General features: G+C 42.9%; 1 protein-coding gene across 1 annotated transcript in view; it reads left to right on the top strand.

Annotated features, from left to right (window-relative positions):
• Positions 1 to 927: 927 nt before the first annotated feature.
• CDS1 (CDP-diacylglycerol synthase 1) overlaps positions 928 to 16,930 on the top strand; it is a 29,576-nt gene continuing 13,573 nt past the window's right edge. Inside the window, exons 1-5 of the mRNA XM_042049812.1 lie at positions 928 to 1,263; positions 9,333 to 9,460; positions 12,477 to 12,573; positions 15,753 to 15,850; positions 16,149 to 16,288. Of these exons, the coding sequence (XP_041905746.1) occupies positions 1,174 to 1,263; positions 9,333 to 9,460; positions 12,477 to 12,573; positions 15,753 to 15,850; positions 16,149 to 16,288 (553 nt within the window). The 5' untranslated portion in view covers positions 928 to 1,173. The remainder of the gene's footprint in view (positions 1,264 to 9,332; positions 9,461 to 12,476; positions 12,574 to 15,752; positions 15,851 to 16,148; positions 16,289 to 16,930) is intronic.

The raw sequence follows: 16,930 nt of genomic DNA, 5'->3' as shown, positions 1-16,930 counted from the left end.
TGTCATAATCCATGTCCACCCACAGCATCAGTTCTTGAACCATGGCGTTTACATTAAAAACATGCCAAGCATACCTTTGGAGGGACATAATAATAGTCTTGTTTATATAATAAAACTAAAACAAACTAAATAAAACCAATCAAGCTTGGTGAAGCCAGTCACCATATGGATAATGTAAATGACAGCAGGAGTGGCTCGACACTGCCTTGCAAGAGGTGCTGGCACTGTGTTTACAGGCACAGTAAGCCAGTGTGTGGACGTCGAAGTGACATTTAGACTGAGTGTCTTTATGGTAACGCTCTTGGGCAGCCAGCTGCTGCCATGGCCAGGCTGAGAATAGCCATGTAAATATGGCGTAGTGGCACCATAACAGAGCGCTGCAGAAACTCAGGACACGTGGCTGGCCTTGCAGAGCGTTTTTCTCGACTGCGAGCTCCTAGGCAGGTGTGTTTCGTTTCTGTGCAGGCTGGTGGCACCAAGCTCGGTAGGGAGCATGACATGGTGGGGCAGGGACGAGCCAAGCACCGCACCTGCCTTTATAAATGTGCATAGAGCAAGCGGGCATGAGGATCCCAGAAGGAAACAAAGCACTCAACAGATACCCAGCGATGCCCGCGCGTGCTGCAGCACGGGCGCCCGCGGGCGCTGACACGGACCTGACACTGGGGCTGCCCGGAGATGCCTGTCCCAGTCTCCCTGGGGATTCCACCAGCGGGCTGCAGGCACGCAGCGTGCCGCGGTTATTCCGGGCACCCAGGAGAGAACAACCTGGAGCTCCACGCCTCGGACTGACGGGGTACAGCGGGCCGGGAGCCCCGCGGGCCCGGCCGATCACTGCCCGCCCCCCGGGGGCGGTGCCGGCGGCGGGGGCGGAGCGCCGGCTGCACCTGGGCGACACCGCCCGTCCGCTCCGCCCCAGCCACGGCCGCGGGGACGCGGGCGTTTCTCCGCTCCCGGGGCGCTGGGTCCGGCCGCGCCCCCGAGCTGCGGCGGCGTCCGCAGCCGGAGCGCCGCCTCCCCGGTGGTGGGGACAGCACCGGGATCCGAGGGGAGGAGGAGGAAGGAGAGGCGGTGGGCGGGCTCCGCGGCGCGGCCTCCGCGCCCTCCCCGTGCCGATCGCGGCCCCGCTTGCGCCCGCTCCCCGCCGGGTGGGCGCTGCGCTCCCGCAGCGCGATGTCGGCGCGGCGGCGGCGGAGGGCGGCTGCCGAGCAGGAGGAAGAGGAGGAGGAGGAGGAGAAGGCGGCGGAGGCGGGTAGCGACAAGGTGAGGACGCGCGGGGGCGGCGGCGGCTTTTGGGGCAGGGGAGCAGCGCTGCCTCCCCCCTCGGGCCCGGAGCGCGCCGCGCGTGGGGCTCCGCACTGTGCCCCCGGCCCCGGCATCAGCGACCCTCCCGGGCTGTAACGCGGCCGCTCTCTCGGGTGGCGGGAGTGGGGAGAAGGCCAGGTGCCAAGTTAGGGTTTTCACGCGTGTGGGCCCACGCGTGCTTTACCCCACTGCCATTCCCCCGTGGCGAGACCGAAATGGGAGCGGCCGGGCTCTCTCCGGGCCGGCAGCGAAAGCTCAGCGCCGTAGCTGTGTGTCGTAGCTCACCTCTTGACGAGGGAGCTGATGGCGTGCTGTAACCCCAGCCGGCTGCTGAGCACCACCCTGCCACTCCCTCACACCCCTCACTCTCCCCCGCCCGGTGGGGTGGGGAGGAGAGTCAGAAAAAAAAGTAAAACCCGTTGGTTAAGAACAGCTTAATAATTGAAATAAAATAGTAATATTAATAAAAAGGGAGATGACAAAAAGGCGTATAAAACCCAAGGAAGTTCAAGTGGTGCAAAATACAATTGCTTAACCACCACCACCTGCCCAACAACGAGCAGCAGTCAGGCTTTGTCAGCCAATACCCCCCAGCAGAGCCTTTGGCCAGTTCAGATCAGCTGCTCTGGCCACGCTCCTTCCTGGCTTCTTGTGTACCTCCTCGCTGGGCAGAGCACGGGAAGCAGAAAAGTCCTTGGCTTGGGCTAAGCGCTGCTCAGCAAAGCCAACACATCGGTGTGTTATCAACATTATTCTCCTGCTAAATCCAAAACACAGCACTGTAGCAGCTACTAGGAAGAAAATTAACTCTGTCCCAGATGAAACTGGGAGACCGGACCAGGCAAAGAGCATGCTTCAGTGTGGTTGGGCCAGTCCAGTAGCATGAAAACTAACTCGGAACAGTGATCTGCTCCATTTAAAGGCTGTGTCAGCATTTCCGCAGCAACTCTTTCTGCTTTATGGCCTGTTAAGTGATAGGCATTCACCTCCGGCCTGGAAAGGACTTACAGTATGACATTTCTGCAAAGGCAAGAGGTTTTCAACATACTAAGTCTATGCATCAAGTTCATTACAGTGGCAAAACAGCCACAGTGCTGTTCTTTTGTTTGCTGTGGCGTTAAGGCTTATCTCTACAAAAGCTAAGCACATCACCACATCACAGTTGCTAATTGTCTGAATAAAATGAAAGAGAATGTCCCATTTGGGTAACTGGAATTAAAGTTTTTTAAAAAAGCTTTCTGATTGCTAAATTGAGGTAGCAATACGTGTGTGTTTACTTGAATCAGTAACTGCTTAAACTTGCATGGATGTCGATGTTGCAGAGTTTGTAGTCTGCCTTAGGCATTGTGGCAAGTAACTGGAAAGTGAAACTCAATACATTTTGTTCTATGCTTTGGTTGCTTTAACTCAAAGCCAATGAACTTGCTAATTTGTAGTGCTGTACTGCATTGAGGGCTGTGATCACATAAGGTAGTGTTTAGGCTATAGCTGTGCAGAGTATTTCTCTGTAGATGAGAATTAACTTTTAAACATAATTTCTTGTTACCGTGTGGTCCAAAAGCTGTTTTTCTGTGGAGATACTCTGGTTTGCTTTATTTTGCAGGGGAAGTTTATTTCTGAGGTGTGCAGTGAGCTGCCTTCAAAGAATTGTCACCGTTCAAAGCCTCTGCTTCCCAGACCTCCAAAGGGTGCCCCTAAAACTTGCTAATGTTACTCTTGGTTTACCTGTGTGATTTTTCGGAGAGGAAAATGCTGTTCTTACCTATAGGCCTCCTGTGGTTTTACTCTAGCTGCTCCACAGCCTAGTGTTTGATCCCGTTTTGGATGGTGTTGAGCAGACAGGAGGCTGGTGCTGTGTATGCAGCCAGGATGCTGGTTACAGGAGATGGATTTCAGTGTGCATACATTTGTGTTCACTTGAACAACAGATAAGGAAAGCCTTTTCCACTGCACCAGATACTTTCTCACAGATTATTTGTGGGATCGTCTGTGTTCCCACTTGAGTTGTTCAACCTATCTGCAGTGTGCCCAGCACCGTTGACCCTGTCACTGGTGGCTCGCAAGTGACAGTAATGATAATTTTACATATTAAACTGCCTTTAGTGCCATTGGTAACTGTAGAGGTAGACCGGTATTTTGTACTGAGGTTTCCATCAGTAGGTCACAGTTTGGGACTCTGTTTTGAATATGAGCACACAGGTAATGTCTGCTGTAGGTGATTTGATGAGCAGCATCTGCTCATCAAGATTCACAGGTGTCACATTATACAGCTTCCTAGATGGTTATCACTCTGCTCTATCTCTTGCCTGGCCTTTACAACAAGTGGATACTTGTATTGTCCTCTGGCTATTTAGAAATGACCTATTTGGTGTGGTAATCCTATATTTGGACTCAAAACTGGTTCTTTGGTTGATAACTACTCAGGATAGCCATGATTAAGTGGGTTTGCACTGCTTTCTACTATGCAGCTCAGAAACATCACCCTCTTCCTCACTTGTAATGAAGGAGAAATCTTGTTTCTTTGGATGGTATGTGCTTCTGCTCTTGTTCGCCCAAACCAAGCCTTCCAGATATACAAAGGCAATATGAACCTTTTTTTTCCCAAGAATCCCTCTCTGTTTGTTGAAGAACTCCAGAAACACTAAATGTGTCTGAAGGTTTTTCTGTATTCTACTTTGAGCCCTGTTTTCAGTGTGCTATCTGGTACTTTTCATGTTACACTTACTGTGTCCATAGATGCTCATTTCCTACTGAATTTAAGTGAAGCTGTTGGGTTTTTTTTCCTTGTTTGCGTGCCTTTTTATCACTAATTGGAAACAACTGGTAGCTGTTTCTACACTGATATAATTTCAAAGGAAAGTAAAATTCCTTGGTTTTGTATGAAGGAATATGATATACCTTTCGTGAAGCTTCTTGAAGTTCCTAAGCTCTGCAAGTCTTTGTGTTTCCAATTGTTCACTTGCTTGTTGAGCTGGTGACATTTTGCAAAATTGCTGTGAATATGCCTTTGCCCTACAGGGCCCTGCAATTTCACAAGTTTGTTTTTTCTTTGTGTTGTCCTGTAGCATCCAGGAGTGATTTTTTGGTTGTCACTTTCTTTCTTCCTGCTGCTTGCCCTGGGTGCTCTTTTCCTAAGAATTTCTGGTCAGAGTGCCATTGTAAATACTCTGTGAGCATTGGGAGAAAGAGGAATGACTTGGCATTCAGATACTTAATATGTATAAATCAATTAAAGATTTACAGGCTGATCTGCATGTGTTCATGCTCCTTTTAAATTTTCGATTGTTTCCATTCTTTACTAAAAAGCAAGAGACAGTGCTTTCAAATGCTTCCAAAAAATTAGTGTATTCTGGAAGTAATCACAGAGTTATTCCTCTTCGTACTGTACAGAGTTGCCAGAGTAGGACAGGGGGGAGTAAGTGTGATCATACTGCATTTCTGGCTGTTAATTATTTGTAACTACAACAGGCTTGGAATCACTGAATGCTGTTTCTCTTGCTGTATTGAAAAAGCTGTTTCTGTTCCATGGGACAGCCCTTCCAGGGAATCAATTGCCAGATAAGTTGCTCAGACCTGTGAAGCTCAGTTTGGCACTTGGATCTTTGATGTCCAAAACCTCACAAACCTGCTGGGGGAGAAATGAAATTCCAAATTGCGGTATAGCCTATGGTGGATCTGTCTGTCTGTCGTGGATCACTTAGTTACTTCACTGGGCTTACTTCTCCTGGAGTACCCTGAAAAGGGATCAGTTTAATTTTCACAGAGAAGTCTGACCTCTATCCTTTCTGTTACAAGCAGGATAATAATAATAAGGGAAGACTGTCTCCAAACCCCATTTTCTTGGAAATGGTGGTGAATTAGTACTAATGCAGAGAGCAAAGGGTCTGTAGGTTCCAGTTTTTGATTCTGTATGTACAGGTCTCTTGCCTGTGTTTCTACATGTGTCAGGCTTTAATAGTTTGGAAAAAAAAGGTTTCATTATTCAGGATCTTTTGATACTTTGATATCTTGGCTTCAGAGGAAGGTATCAAGGTACACCTAATTAAATGCTCTACAATGTGTTCTAACTGAACTGTTGACTTCACTATGGAACTTGTGAGAGAGACTGCAGAAAGATCAAAGATGGAGGAGAAAACTTACTTTGAGTATCACTTAGACTTATAAAATGACAACAACGAAATTCTTTTGCTTGTTAACTTTTTCACATAAATTGTTGGACAGTGTCTTCATTTTCTCAGTTGCTCTTCATGGAGATACTACATTCTCAAAGAAGAACATATTTGCTGTCCACTCAGGAGTTCCTTATGGTGTCCTGGAAAAATGCCGTACAAGAGGAACATTGCAAGTGGCTTTGTAACCAGAATAATTCTGGTGCGTGGTTCACTTGGCATGTATTAATTGTAGTGGAGGGTGTGTGGTACAAAACAGCAATTCAGAAGTGTGTGGCCTTTTAGATGATGAAAGATGGAGATGTCTATTTTTTCCTCCATGACATATGTCTGTGTTCTGTGAGCTGTTGCAAAATAGCCAGCGAGCAGAAATCCACATGGAAGCGTAATTTATGGCAAGATGTCACATGTTCTGAATTCTTGGTATGGAGGCTCAGGCTCTTGAGTTTCCCCCTTTGTATGGCCAAGTATTTGTGGTCTCGTACAGAAGATTTAGCATAGGGGTGAAAGTCTTGTCTTTTGAGAATACCAAACTTACACTGTCTACCTGTTACAGACACTTTGGGTGTGAATCAAGCAGGCAGGAGTGGCACACTTTGTGTATAAAAGATTCCGTCGCCTGCAGTTTGAAAACTCTAGGAAAAAAGTCCAAACACCTTGGATAAAACACTTCTTTTGAAGTTGGATTTGAAAGGTTCCCTAGGCACTTAGTACAACCTGTGCTGGTTTCAATTAACCTTTGAGAACCTGGTAAATACCTGCTCACATTATGAAACCCATGGCATTTCCCATGGACCTTCACAGGTCCTTGATGTTACTGTGTACTAAGCTTGGCCATATCTCAAATCTGAAGAGCAGGAGAAGGAAGGACTGCTTGGGTTTGTGCTGAACTCCAAAACTGCTTCTACAAGGTCAAGCTGCAGTAGCAAGGCTCTTGAATTTTTTTTTTGAGTGCTTTTATAGTGATTAACTTAGTGTTTCCTTCCGTAATGATTATTGTTATTTGTGGCTATAAACTGGAATGTTTGTAATCAATCACGTAAAATAATTTAGAAAATGATTAGCAAGAAAGTCTTGTCCCCCAGTGATGGGGTTCTAAGCACTTAATGATGCAGAAGACAATTAACTAGCTTTTAGTGAGCAATGTCCTCTTTCACTCCTGACTTTACAAATTAAATGCCTTATTCAGGAAATTGTTGTGGCTGTGATAGCGGTTAACTGGAAAATAAAGTATTCATGGTAATTTTTGAGGTATGTTACACAGGGAAGTTGAAGATAGTTGAGGTGTTGATTCCCACTGTTTATTGTGGCAATGTAAGGTGAAAAAAATGCACCAGGTTCTATGCAACTTGCAGGTTGCACCAGCCAAACTTCCATGAGCTACTGAAAATCACATCAGATAAACACAGATGCCTTCTTCTGAAAAAAGATGTGCTCTTGTGAATTCAGATGTTAGAAGTAGCAAATTTAAAATATTGCTTATAATGAGGTACTTATAAGCGATAGTGGTGTGTTAAAGATCAGAAGGACAAAACTAAGTATGATTTTTTTTTTTAATTGTTTAAACACAATTGTTTTCTGCAATATCAAAATGGAATTTAAAAGTTTGGGGATATTCTTAGTTCTGTGTGCTCAAAAGAGAGAACATCGCCGCCGTTTGCAAGCAGGGATTAATATTAAAGGCGCTAAATCATGGTCTTAGGGCCAGGATTACTGCCCGTCATCTGCACAGTGAGTAGTGTCTCCTAGGGCTGTACAGACAGCTTGCTGCACTCCAGAGCAGGTCACAGGAGTTGGAATATAGCTTTGAGAGAGAGCTGTGATCCCCCCAATTGCATCTGTAGTTAATTTCCTAGGCTATGGTACAACACTGTGGGAAACACCTCTGAATAGCAGGGTTGCGAGCGTGGTAATTTTCTATTTTGTTTATGTGCTTTTTCAGGCATTCTACAGATTTTCTGAAGTCCGGACCATAGCTTATTTGTTCTTTTTACTTGTATTAATTATAGGCAAAGTCTGCCTCATAATTATTCAGTTGTGGGGTTTCAAGGACTGGGGAAGCATTGATAACCTTTTTGAACGAAGTAAATGGTGTAAAATCGAGAATTTAATCTTGGGCATGTGTGTGGTACATCAAGTGAATGAGAAAAACACAGGCCTAACGTAAAAAAAAGGGAGGATGTACCCGCTTGCCTTGTGCATGTGTATAGTGCCAGCTCACTGTCCCAGGTTCTAAAAGGTTAAAAGCACTTTCTAAGAGGAAAGGATGGTGTTTTCCCTCGGATTGGTGTCGCTGGAGAGCCTGGGGAGGGTCCGAGGTTGGAGGCTGCCTGCAGCACCCTGGTCAGCTCCTGGCCCCTGGCCCCTCCACAGCCACCTCTGTCCAACCCCGAGCTGTGGGCTTGGCCCTTGGCTTTGGGCGACCAGCTTTGGAAAACCTTATATTCTGCCTTGTGTTGTTTGCAGAGGCCAGGCACTGGGACAGAGGTTACACCGCAGTGCTGCTGCAGGGAAAAGGCCGTGGATTATAAACAGAGTAACCACCCTGGGCTTGGGTGGGATGGCTGGGGGCGTAGGCACCTAAATTCTGTGGTGTCTTGTAGTGGGGCAAAAGAGAGGATATACCTCTGCTGGCTTAGAAAATGTGACAAAAATCCTCGGAACAAGGGGAGAAAATAATATTGTTAAGGAAAAGTAGGAAAGGAAAGCAGAAGTTTCTAACTGATGGAAATAGATAAAGGAGAAAGAACTGAGATGAGGAAGCTGGAAAGGGAGAGAGATGGAGAAATAGCATATAGCAGGGGAGAAGAAAGTTTTAAAACACAGTTACTTAACAGTCCCCAGAATTGTTAAGAACTGATGAACTTGAGGCAGCAGGGCAGGCTGGAAGCTGTTTGAGATTGTAAGAAGGTGAGGCGAGTCAGAGAGGTCAGGAGGAAGTTCAGGTCTCAAGAGAGCCAGACGCTGAGCTAGAGATTGCTCTCTGCATTACTGCTGTGCCAGGGCTGAGTGTAGCTTTCCAGCTCCCTGGAGCTGTGATGTTTGCAACATACAGAACTAGTGAAATCGCCCTTTGTGTTGGCTTTAACTGAGGGGAAAAAACAGTCCTGACAGTGTGCTCTGAGCATTGGTGACAATTTGTACATTGTCACCAAAATATGTAGTGCCTGTTTTGCATTTGGGTGAGACACACAGTCTGTCTGGATGATGTCTTCCCTATCAGTCCTCAGCGAATACTGAAGAAAGAACCGTAGTGTTGCAGTCATACAGAAAATTATTTTGAGTAATACTGTGTCCATGAGACACTTGGGCACTTCACAGCTTGGTTTTGGATTGCTCCTTTCAAGCCTGAGGGTTCAAGCCCCACTATATATAAAGCTTTCCCAGCAACCTCTTCTCATTGTATAAAGGGACTGTTTGTTCATGCATTACATTTTCCATTTTTTCTTCTTAATGTGACATTAAACCTTCCCCTTGTTCCACAGAAGGGTAGTTTGAGATGTAGATGAGGGAATGTGTTAGGGGCTTGGGGATTTCTGGAAAACTCCAGTATTCTGTGTCAGCTGTAGCATGTCTGAAAACGTATATCCTTGAAAAAGTGATGTGAAGTTTCTTGAGTACAGCAGGTAATGTCACAACATCCAAGTACAGGCCTTTTTATAAACACAGCCATATACTTACCTCCTACATCACCTACAGTTTCACTAGTACACCGTTGATGTCTTTTAGGAGGTAATGCAGGTATTATCAGTTCCTAAAGTAATGTTTGGCTCTGAATACTGTTTTCTGACACAATAGCTAATAATCTTTCATGTTGTATTGAGTTTTCTGATAGTTTTATTTTTCTTGTTGTGATAGGAAGTGGATTTGGAAGAAAGACTTCGTGAGTTGGACCTTAGAAGTGATTCAGATATTCCTGATGTTCCTCCACCAACAGACAGCACTCCAGAAATCCTCAAGAGGGCTTTGTCAGGCTTGTCTGCCAGGTACAGTGAAACAAAGAGCTCTCAAATTTAACAGCTGGTGGCTAAAATTCATACAGATTATGCTGCAGTTTTAAGTCTTTCAAACTGTACTGCAGTTTTAAATTTCATATGGTAAATGTGAAAATTTCAAGGATAAATTGTTGCTGGATGTTATTGATTTATTTATGCTTTGATAGTCCCTTCAGTGGAATATTTTTTGCATACACCTGTAAATTACCCATTACATGCTTTTCTAAGTAAACATAGTTTACATAAACATTTACTGAGTCTGAACATTGCAATAACATGGGCTAAAAAATTTGAATTACAGAATGATTATTTCTGGAGGTTGTAATGAACTGATTTCCTACCTTCAAGATTGAGAGGGGAGTGGTTTATGAATGAAAAGATGTGTAAATTCTCAAGATGAGGTTTGCTAGATTTTTGACGTTTCCACTTCTAAATAATTTGCTGTACAGTTAAATACACCATAGCTGATATGGTCGTATTTTTTAAAGCATTGTTTATTTTTTTTTTCCTGATGTTTCTTTTAAAATGTAGGTTTCTACCTCCAGCCTCCCAGGAGCTTGATGGCCAGCAGATGTGGAGGATGTGTATGTGTATAGATAGACAGATAATTGTGTGGACCTGCATAGGCACGAAGGCTGTCAGATAAAGTTCTTTGTATAATTTTTTATGCAGTCCCTTTACAACACCTGATCAGTCAAACCCCTTTGGGGCGAGCAAGTTGCATTACGTTTTTTTCATTAATGCAATGAAAGAGCTTTTAGGTGATAGATACCAAAAAACTATCTACTAAAGTGAATATGAGTGTCATATATGCCTTATGCTCAATGTAACAAACCAAGCAATATACTGATGCCCTGTGCAATACAACGTGTGTTTCACATGCAGCTTAGGTCTCACAAAGTCAAAGGAAGGATCTCTAATCTGAACTATAATTAAAACCTTCCAAATCCTTGTAAAAGAACTGGTCTCCAGGAGATATCTCCAATAGCAGTGTGAAATGAGTTTTTTGCCTTGCTCATTTTGTAATCTGTTGTCCATTTCTGTTACAAACAGATGTAATGTTTCAGGTTTTAAAAAGCCTGTTTCTAAACTGCACCAGCTGTGAGCAGAACATGATATTCTCTATTGCCATCACACTGTAAGGAGTGTCTAGTTTCAGAGTTTTCTCATTGGGTTAAATGTGGAAGTCTTAGGTCTCCAAATCAGACTTGTTCCAAAGGGCATGGTGATACCTCAAAGCCTGCAACTAAGAGGTGCAGGTGAAACCTTTCCTGTTTCACATGCTTTAAATTCTTTATTGGAGTGTTTGCACATAGGTGTACAAAGGGTGCTTTGAGTGAAAAATTAAATTCCTGGTGCTTTATGAATGCTCGAGTTGAAATTACCTGCCAGTTCAGTAGCCAGCAGTCCCAGCAGAGCTGTTGTCATCATGTGCAACATGAGTGGGTTGCACTGTAACTCTCAGAAATATGGATACTCTTTGTATTTGACCTCTGAAAGAAATAGTATCTATAACTTTCTAGCGGAGAGTTAGGATACAATAAACTTGGCAGGTGGCTTCCTAAATTCTGGAGCTTCTTGTCCTACTGAAGCTGTCTTTCCGGTGCTGTGCTTGCCAACACCCCCAAGATACCGTGTGGTATTTTAACATTACTCATAAAGGAAGCTGAGTTCTTCTGAAGGAGGCTTGCTCACTATGGATTTGCCACTAGGGCCAAGCTGCTCTGTGTGTACCCACATCACAGAGGAACATAAAACATGTTGTGATAAAGCCTCTTCTGCCTCTGTTCTGATACTTAAGGCAAATCCAATTAGTGGCTGTAGCTGCCATTAACCTGTCAATGAGTCAAATCCTTGAAAATCAAATTACTGCAGTTGAAATTTACATTAGAACTGGAGTCTGATTCAAAACTAACACTGAATCAGGTGTATCTCCTGATGCAGCAATGAAACACAAGACTGATGGAAAGCAAAACATTAGAAAGAATGTCTTGAGGCTTATAGTAGGGAGCTTTGTGTTTAGCAGTGACTTGTGATTAGTTGCTTCAGTGGACATTGAGAGGAAACGACCTCAAATTGTGCCAAAGGACATTTAGGTTGGATGTTACGAAAACTTAATTTAGGAAAAAGGTTTGGAATTAAACCTCTGGAGAGGTTTAACTTGGGAAAAAGGTCAAGCATTGGAACAAACTGCCTGGGGAACTGGTGCAGTCACCATCCACGGAGGTATTTAAAAGATGTGTAGATGTGGCAGTCAGGGCCATGATTTAGTGGTGGACTTGGCAGTGCAGGGTTAATGGTTGGACTCGATGATCTTAGATCAACTTAAATGATTCTATGATTCTGTGGTAACAGAAATTTTTATTCCGTTTTCCTTAGGTAGCCAATAGCAGCTGCAAAGGTCTACAAGGACAAAAGAGTACAGCTAGTTTGACCCACCAATCCCCATTGTTACATATTCTCCTGTCCTGATTCCAGTGCTCACAAGAGCACAGGACTGCTTTCAATAGATAACCCTCTACTGGGCAAAGAGCTACTTTACTGCTGTAGAGAATTGGTGATCACTTGTTTGGAGGTTTTGTTGTGTGGCCATTACTCCTCAAAGAATAATTTGCTTTTTACCTGGCAGCCTTTCTTTCATATGCCAGCCTTTTCATGGCTGGGCCCCCATCAGTCTTGCAGCTTATGTGATGCTTTTTGAGGGTCGTGGTGTATCTTCACAGCAGCTTCAATGTGGGGGTTGTACCAATTCATTGCAAATGACACTTGGCAGGGTTGAGGCAGCATAGGGGAAGAAGAAAGGTGTCTAACTTCCATTTTATTTTACTATGCATCTTGTTTAGTTGGACAGTTGCTTGAGTCTGTGTTTCTTGCTATGCATTTGATTAAACACAAAAAATTCTGCTATTCCCACTGTTTCTAATATGGTTTAGTCTCTAGTTAGCAGAGGAAGTGGAATTTATTTTCATTTATAACTGCTTGCTTTTTATTTTTTTTTTTTTAATAGATGGAAAAATTGGTGGATTCGTGGAATTCTCTCCCTCGCTATGATTTCTGGGTTTTTTCTGATTATATATCTGGGATCATTTATGCTGATGCTTCTGGTAAGTTTATTTAAATGCGTTCTTCTGTGCAAGAGTTACTTGATCTCTTCGTTCATCATGCCAAGCTGAAAGGAAACAATTCAGAGCAATTGTCTTTTATTTCTGTAAATGTAAATACTTTTGAAAAACACTTGACAGATTCACAACTGGACCTTGTAGATGAAGAACTTTTTATATACTGTAATTACTTTTTTTTTTTTTAGGAGTTAAAGTAACCCCAAGAAGTTGAATCACTGTTGCCTTACTTAACTACTATCATCCATTTCATTGACTAGTTTGTATGACCTACTGTTGCACATTGAGGTTTGTTTTAAAAAGCAAACAAACAGAAATCAGACTAAAACCAACCCAAGAAAAACTCCAGACAGCAAAAATCTAAAATAAAAAAATAAGAGACAGGTGCAATTTTGACGCTAAGGAAAGCAGGCAGCCCTGGTCGGTCTGCAACCAGCACTGAAAGGCTTTCCTCAGACATGCTCCTTTAATTCCGTATTTCTCTATGGGGCTTCGTTGTGGCCTTGCATTTATCTGTAGGTTGGAGCTAGATCCCTTTCTAAGGTACAGGCAAAGTGCATTTTTAGGTCATGAAGTGCAATACTGATGAGGAAAACAATAGTTATAATATTCTTCATACATGCTGCATAGCATGTCAGCCTTTACTGCTTCTTTGCATCATTTTAATTGCTGGTATTTTTATGGAATGGTGGTTTAACTATCTTTCCCAGTCATGGCAAGGAACAGGCAGGAATGTAGCCTTTAATGGGCTGAAATTGGTCCTTCTAGGTAACTGTTTCAATTTTTGACTCTAAGTTTGTTTAACTGCCAAAATGTGAATTTACTTCCTTCTTGGCCTCCTGTGAGACAATTTTTGGATTGATATTCCTGGAAATATTTAGGTTGGGAAAGACTTTTAAAATCATTGAGTTGAACTGTTAACCCAGCATTGCCAAGTCCACCACTAAACCATGTCCCCCAGTCCCACATCTACACGTCCTTTAAATATCTGCAGGGATGGTGACTCAACCACTGCCCTGGACAGCATCTTCCAAAGCTTGACAGCCCTTTTGGTGAAGAAATTTTTCTTAATATCCAATCTAAACCTCCCCTCCCATCTAAATTGAGGCCATTTTCTTTTACTTGTTACTTAGGAAAAGAGACCAACCCCTGTCCCTGTCTCCCAGCTCAACAACTGGTCTTACCGTTAAAGACTGAGGCAAAGAAAGCATTAAGTACCTCAGCCTTCTCCTCATTCTTTGTCACTGTGTTTCCCCCTGCGTCCAACGAAGGATGGAGCTTCTCCTTAGCCCTTCTTTTGCCTCTGATGTATTTATAGTGGTGGTTTTTATTGTCTTTTATGGCAGTAGCCGGATTAAGTTCTCATTGGGCTTTGGCCCTTCTCTTCCTGCATAACCTCACAACATCCTTGTAGTCATTCTGAGTCACCTGCCCCTTCTTCTGAAGGTCATAAAACCTCGTGTCTTGAGAGACTGGAATGCTATTTCACCAGCATTATAGTCTGCATTGCAGTTTCTACAGCTGATTTAGTCTGGTTTATATTTCCTGCTTTCAGATGAATGACATAACAAACTACTAATTCATTGTCTTATTCATGGAGGTTTTTCTTTTTTGTGTGTGAAGAAACAACAAAAAAAGCCCTTTTAAAGTGCAGGTTGCTGTAAAGAGATTTTTTTTCCCCCCCGCAATCCTTCCTTTAGTAGTCTCTTACATTTGAGAATGATGATTATGAACGAAAAGGAACTCATCAATTTTCAGGGTGATTTTGTGTATCCATGGTGTACAGTCGGATTGCAATCATGGGCAAAGCTGTTAAGACATGAACCAAAAAGTAATTAGTTACTATAGAATTGTAATAGAGTTCTTCTTTTGTGCCATAAAGCAAAAAGTCTGTCTTCTAATATGATGAGCTGTTAATGAAATTGATATTTGAGACTATGTAAAAAGGAGAATGGAGGGAAAAAATGGTCTGGTTCATGAATTATTTCATTTCGCTGGAATAAAATAGCTTATATTTAAATAACAGTTGTGATGATAAAACTGAATCTCAGTACTGGGACTGAAAATGCCCAGAGACTTGTAGGAAGAGTAATCCAGTGAGGTTTGGAGGACAAGACCTGAGACTGCCCTAAAGAGTTGGAAAGTATGTTCTAAATTTGCTGGATACTCAGGTAACAGGCTTCCATGGCTTGGACCCCGGTGCCCTTTCCCACTGCAGGGTGCAATCCTGCAATGTTGCTCTTCCTTGTAGCATTTAAGTTTTATAGGATAGGCCAAGCAGAAGAAAGAGCACAAGGTAGGGAAGCTTCAAAATTAACTCGTTGGGGTGGTGTAAGACTGTTTAATCTGTGTTCACACATTGAACAAGATGAAATGTATTGATGAATGCAGGTGGTAAGAGGATGCTGCAAAGCCTTGTGTGCTGATGTGCACCAGGAGCGTGGGCAGGTTCTTGCTCCTGCATGGGATTACCCATGGCCTGGGTTTGGCAATTCCATATGTCTGGGTAGGGTGATCTGCTTGGAGACTCAGATTGGACAGAAGTGGCAGAGTCTTCTGAAGCCCAAAGGCATGAGGACGCCCTGCCAGACTTGGGCCAGCAATGCAGGGAAGCAGTGAGGTCAGCAAAACAAAATGAAGGCCTGGGAGGATGCGGCATTCAGACCTGGGTTAGACGAGCTTTGCCTCTAATCATAAATGCTAATTGCCCTTAATGAGATGCTTGCAAGTGGAAGAGCTGGGTGTCTAAGCTGTGTTGCACAGCTAGTTTTTTGCATTGGGACTGGAAAATATTTCTTGAATTAAATGTAAAGATAAAACTTAGCCAAAAGAAATAGGAGAGCTTTCTTTACAGGAAGCACTTCTGACCTGCTGCTGTCAAACTGTTTTAATGCAGAAAGGTCAGGAGCTTTCCCTTGTTTCATGAGTATATTTTTGAAGCCAGCCCAGTGTGGGGTTTTTTTTCTTTATGTACAGTGGTTTGGAGATTTTTTTTAAGTTTTAAACAGAGCTTAGTTTTCCTTGGATTTGCTTTGAAGCTGTTTTCTGAGTGGAATTTGACTTCAGAATAATATTGCCCCCTTAATGCAGGCTGCAGTGCTCCTTACTGCCTGTAAGAAACAGCTGCAGCATATTTACAAAGTTCTTTATTTCTCTTATTTTAGGTCTTAAGCATCCAAGTGAAGTGTTACCATGAAATCATTACTATTGGTTACAGAGTCTACCACTCGTATGATTTACCATGGTTTCGATCCCTCAGCTGGTGAGTAGCAAGCCAGAACATCAAGAAGCTGGGATGTGAAACTTAAATCATCTTCTTCCTCTCCTGTTGTGGTGTAATGACAGCTTTGTGGGTCATGTGCAGACATAAAACTTCACACCTGTCTCAAATACAGAATTCTATGGTTGTGTTCCACCTGTGAACTTGGACAAGTCAGTTGGCCTTTCATTACTTGGTTTTTTTCCTTGTTATAAATAAATCCTTGTTTGTTTTGTTTTTAAGACTTGCATTTAGTATATATTGTCTTATTAAAATAACTGTTAGCTGTTGCATATTGCAGGTACTTTTTGCTGTGTGTGAACTACTTCTTTTATGGAGAGACTGTAGCTGATTACTTCGCTACATTTGTGCAAAGAAGAGAACAGCTGCAATTCCTCATTCGTTACCACAGGTTTATATCTTTTGCGCTCTATTTAACAGGTAAGTGCAGGAAGTCACAAAAATGGAAGAACTTTGTGCTGCATTTGCTTATTTAATTAAAAAGATATATATAATTGCTCCTCATCTTTATGCACTTTCAGTTTCTTTTTCCTCTTAATGCTTGAGGAAATGAGGTGTTTGCAGTTACATTTTTCCCGTGAAAAGATGAGTACAAATTTTGCATTCACTGAGAAGAAGAAAGCAGCCTAAACAAGTAGATGATCTTGAGACAGTTAAGATAATAGTGCTCAAAAGAGGTTGGCAAGCATTAATTTTGATTGCTGAAGATCTGGTGCTATTTTGGCAGGCTGTAGTAATGACTTCTATGTGTAATTGCTGTGCTGGATTGATTCTTTATTGTGCAAGTGTTCTCCTAGGGCTCCAGTAATAGGATTTACTAATATATTTTTAAACTGATTAGTCAAAGTGCCTGAGTCTTAATTTTGTCTGCAAGATATTCAGATACTTGCCTCATGGGTAGATTTCCTCCCTGTCCAAAGAAAAAGATTTTAAAAGCCTCTTCTCTAGGAAGAAGAAACACAAGCTGGCTCTCTTGTGGGGTATTGCTTTGTGAACATGTAAATATGTTTTTTCAGCAATGCAGTTTAGCATAAAAGTAAATCAGCTGAATACTCAGATTGG

The sequence above is a fragment of the Corvus kubaryi genome, unplaced genomic scaffold, assembly GCF_017639235.1.
Source record: "Corvus kubaryi isolate FWS band 111438036 unplaced genomic scaffold, C.kubaryi_AGA036_p1.0 71, whole genome shotgun sequence".
NCBI classification, from domain to species: Eukaryota; Metazoa; Chordata; class Aves; order Passeriformes; family Corvidae; genus Corvus; species Corvus kubaryi.
Note: the sequence above shows the minus strand (reverse complement) of the source record. Positions and strands in the feature narration are given on the sequence as shown.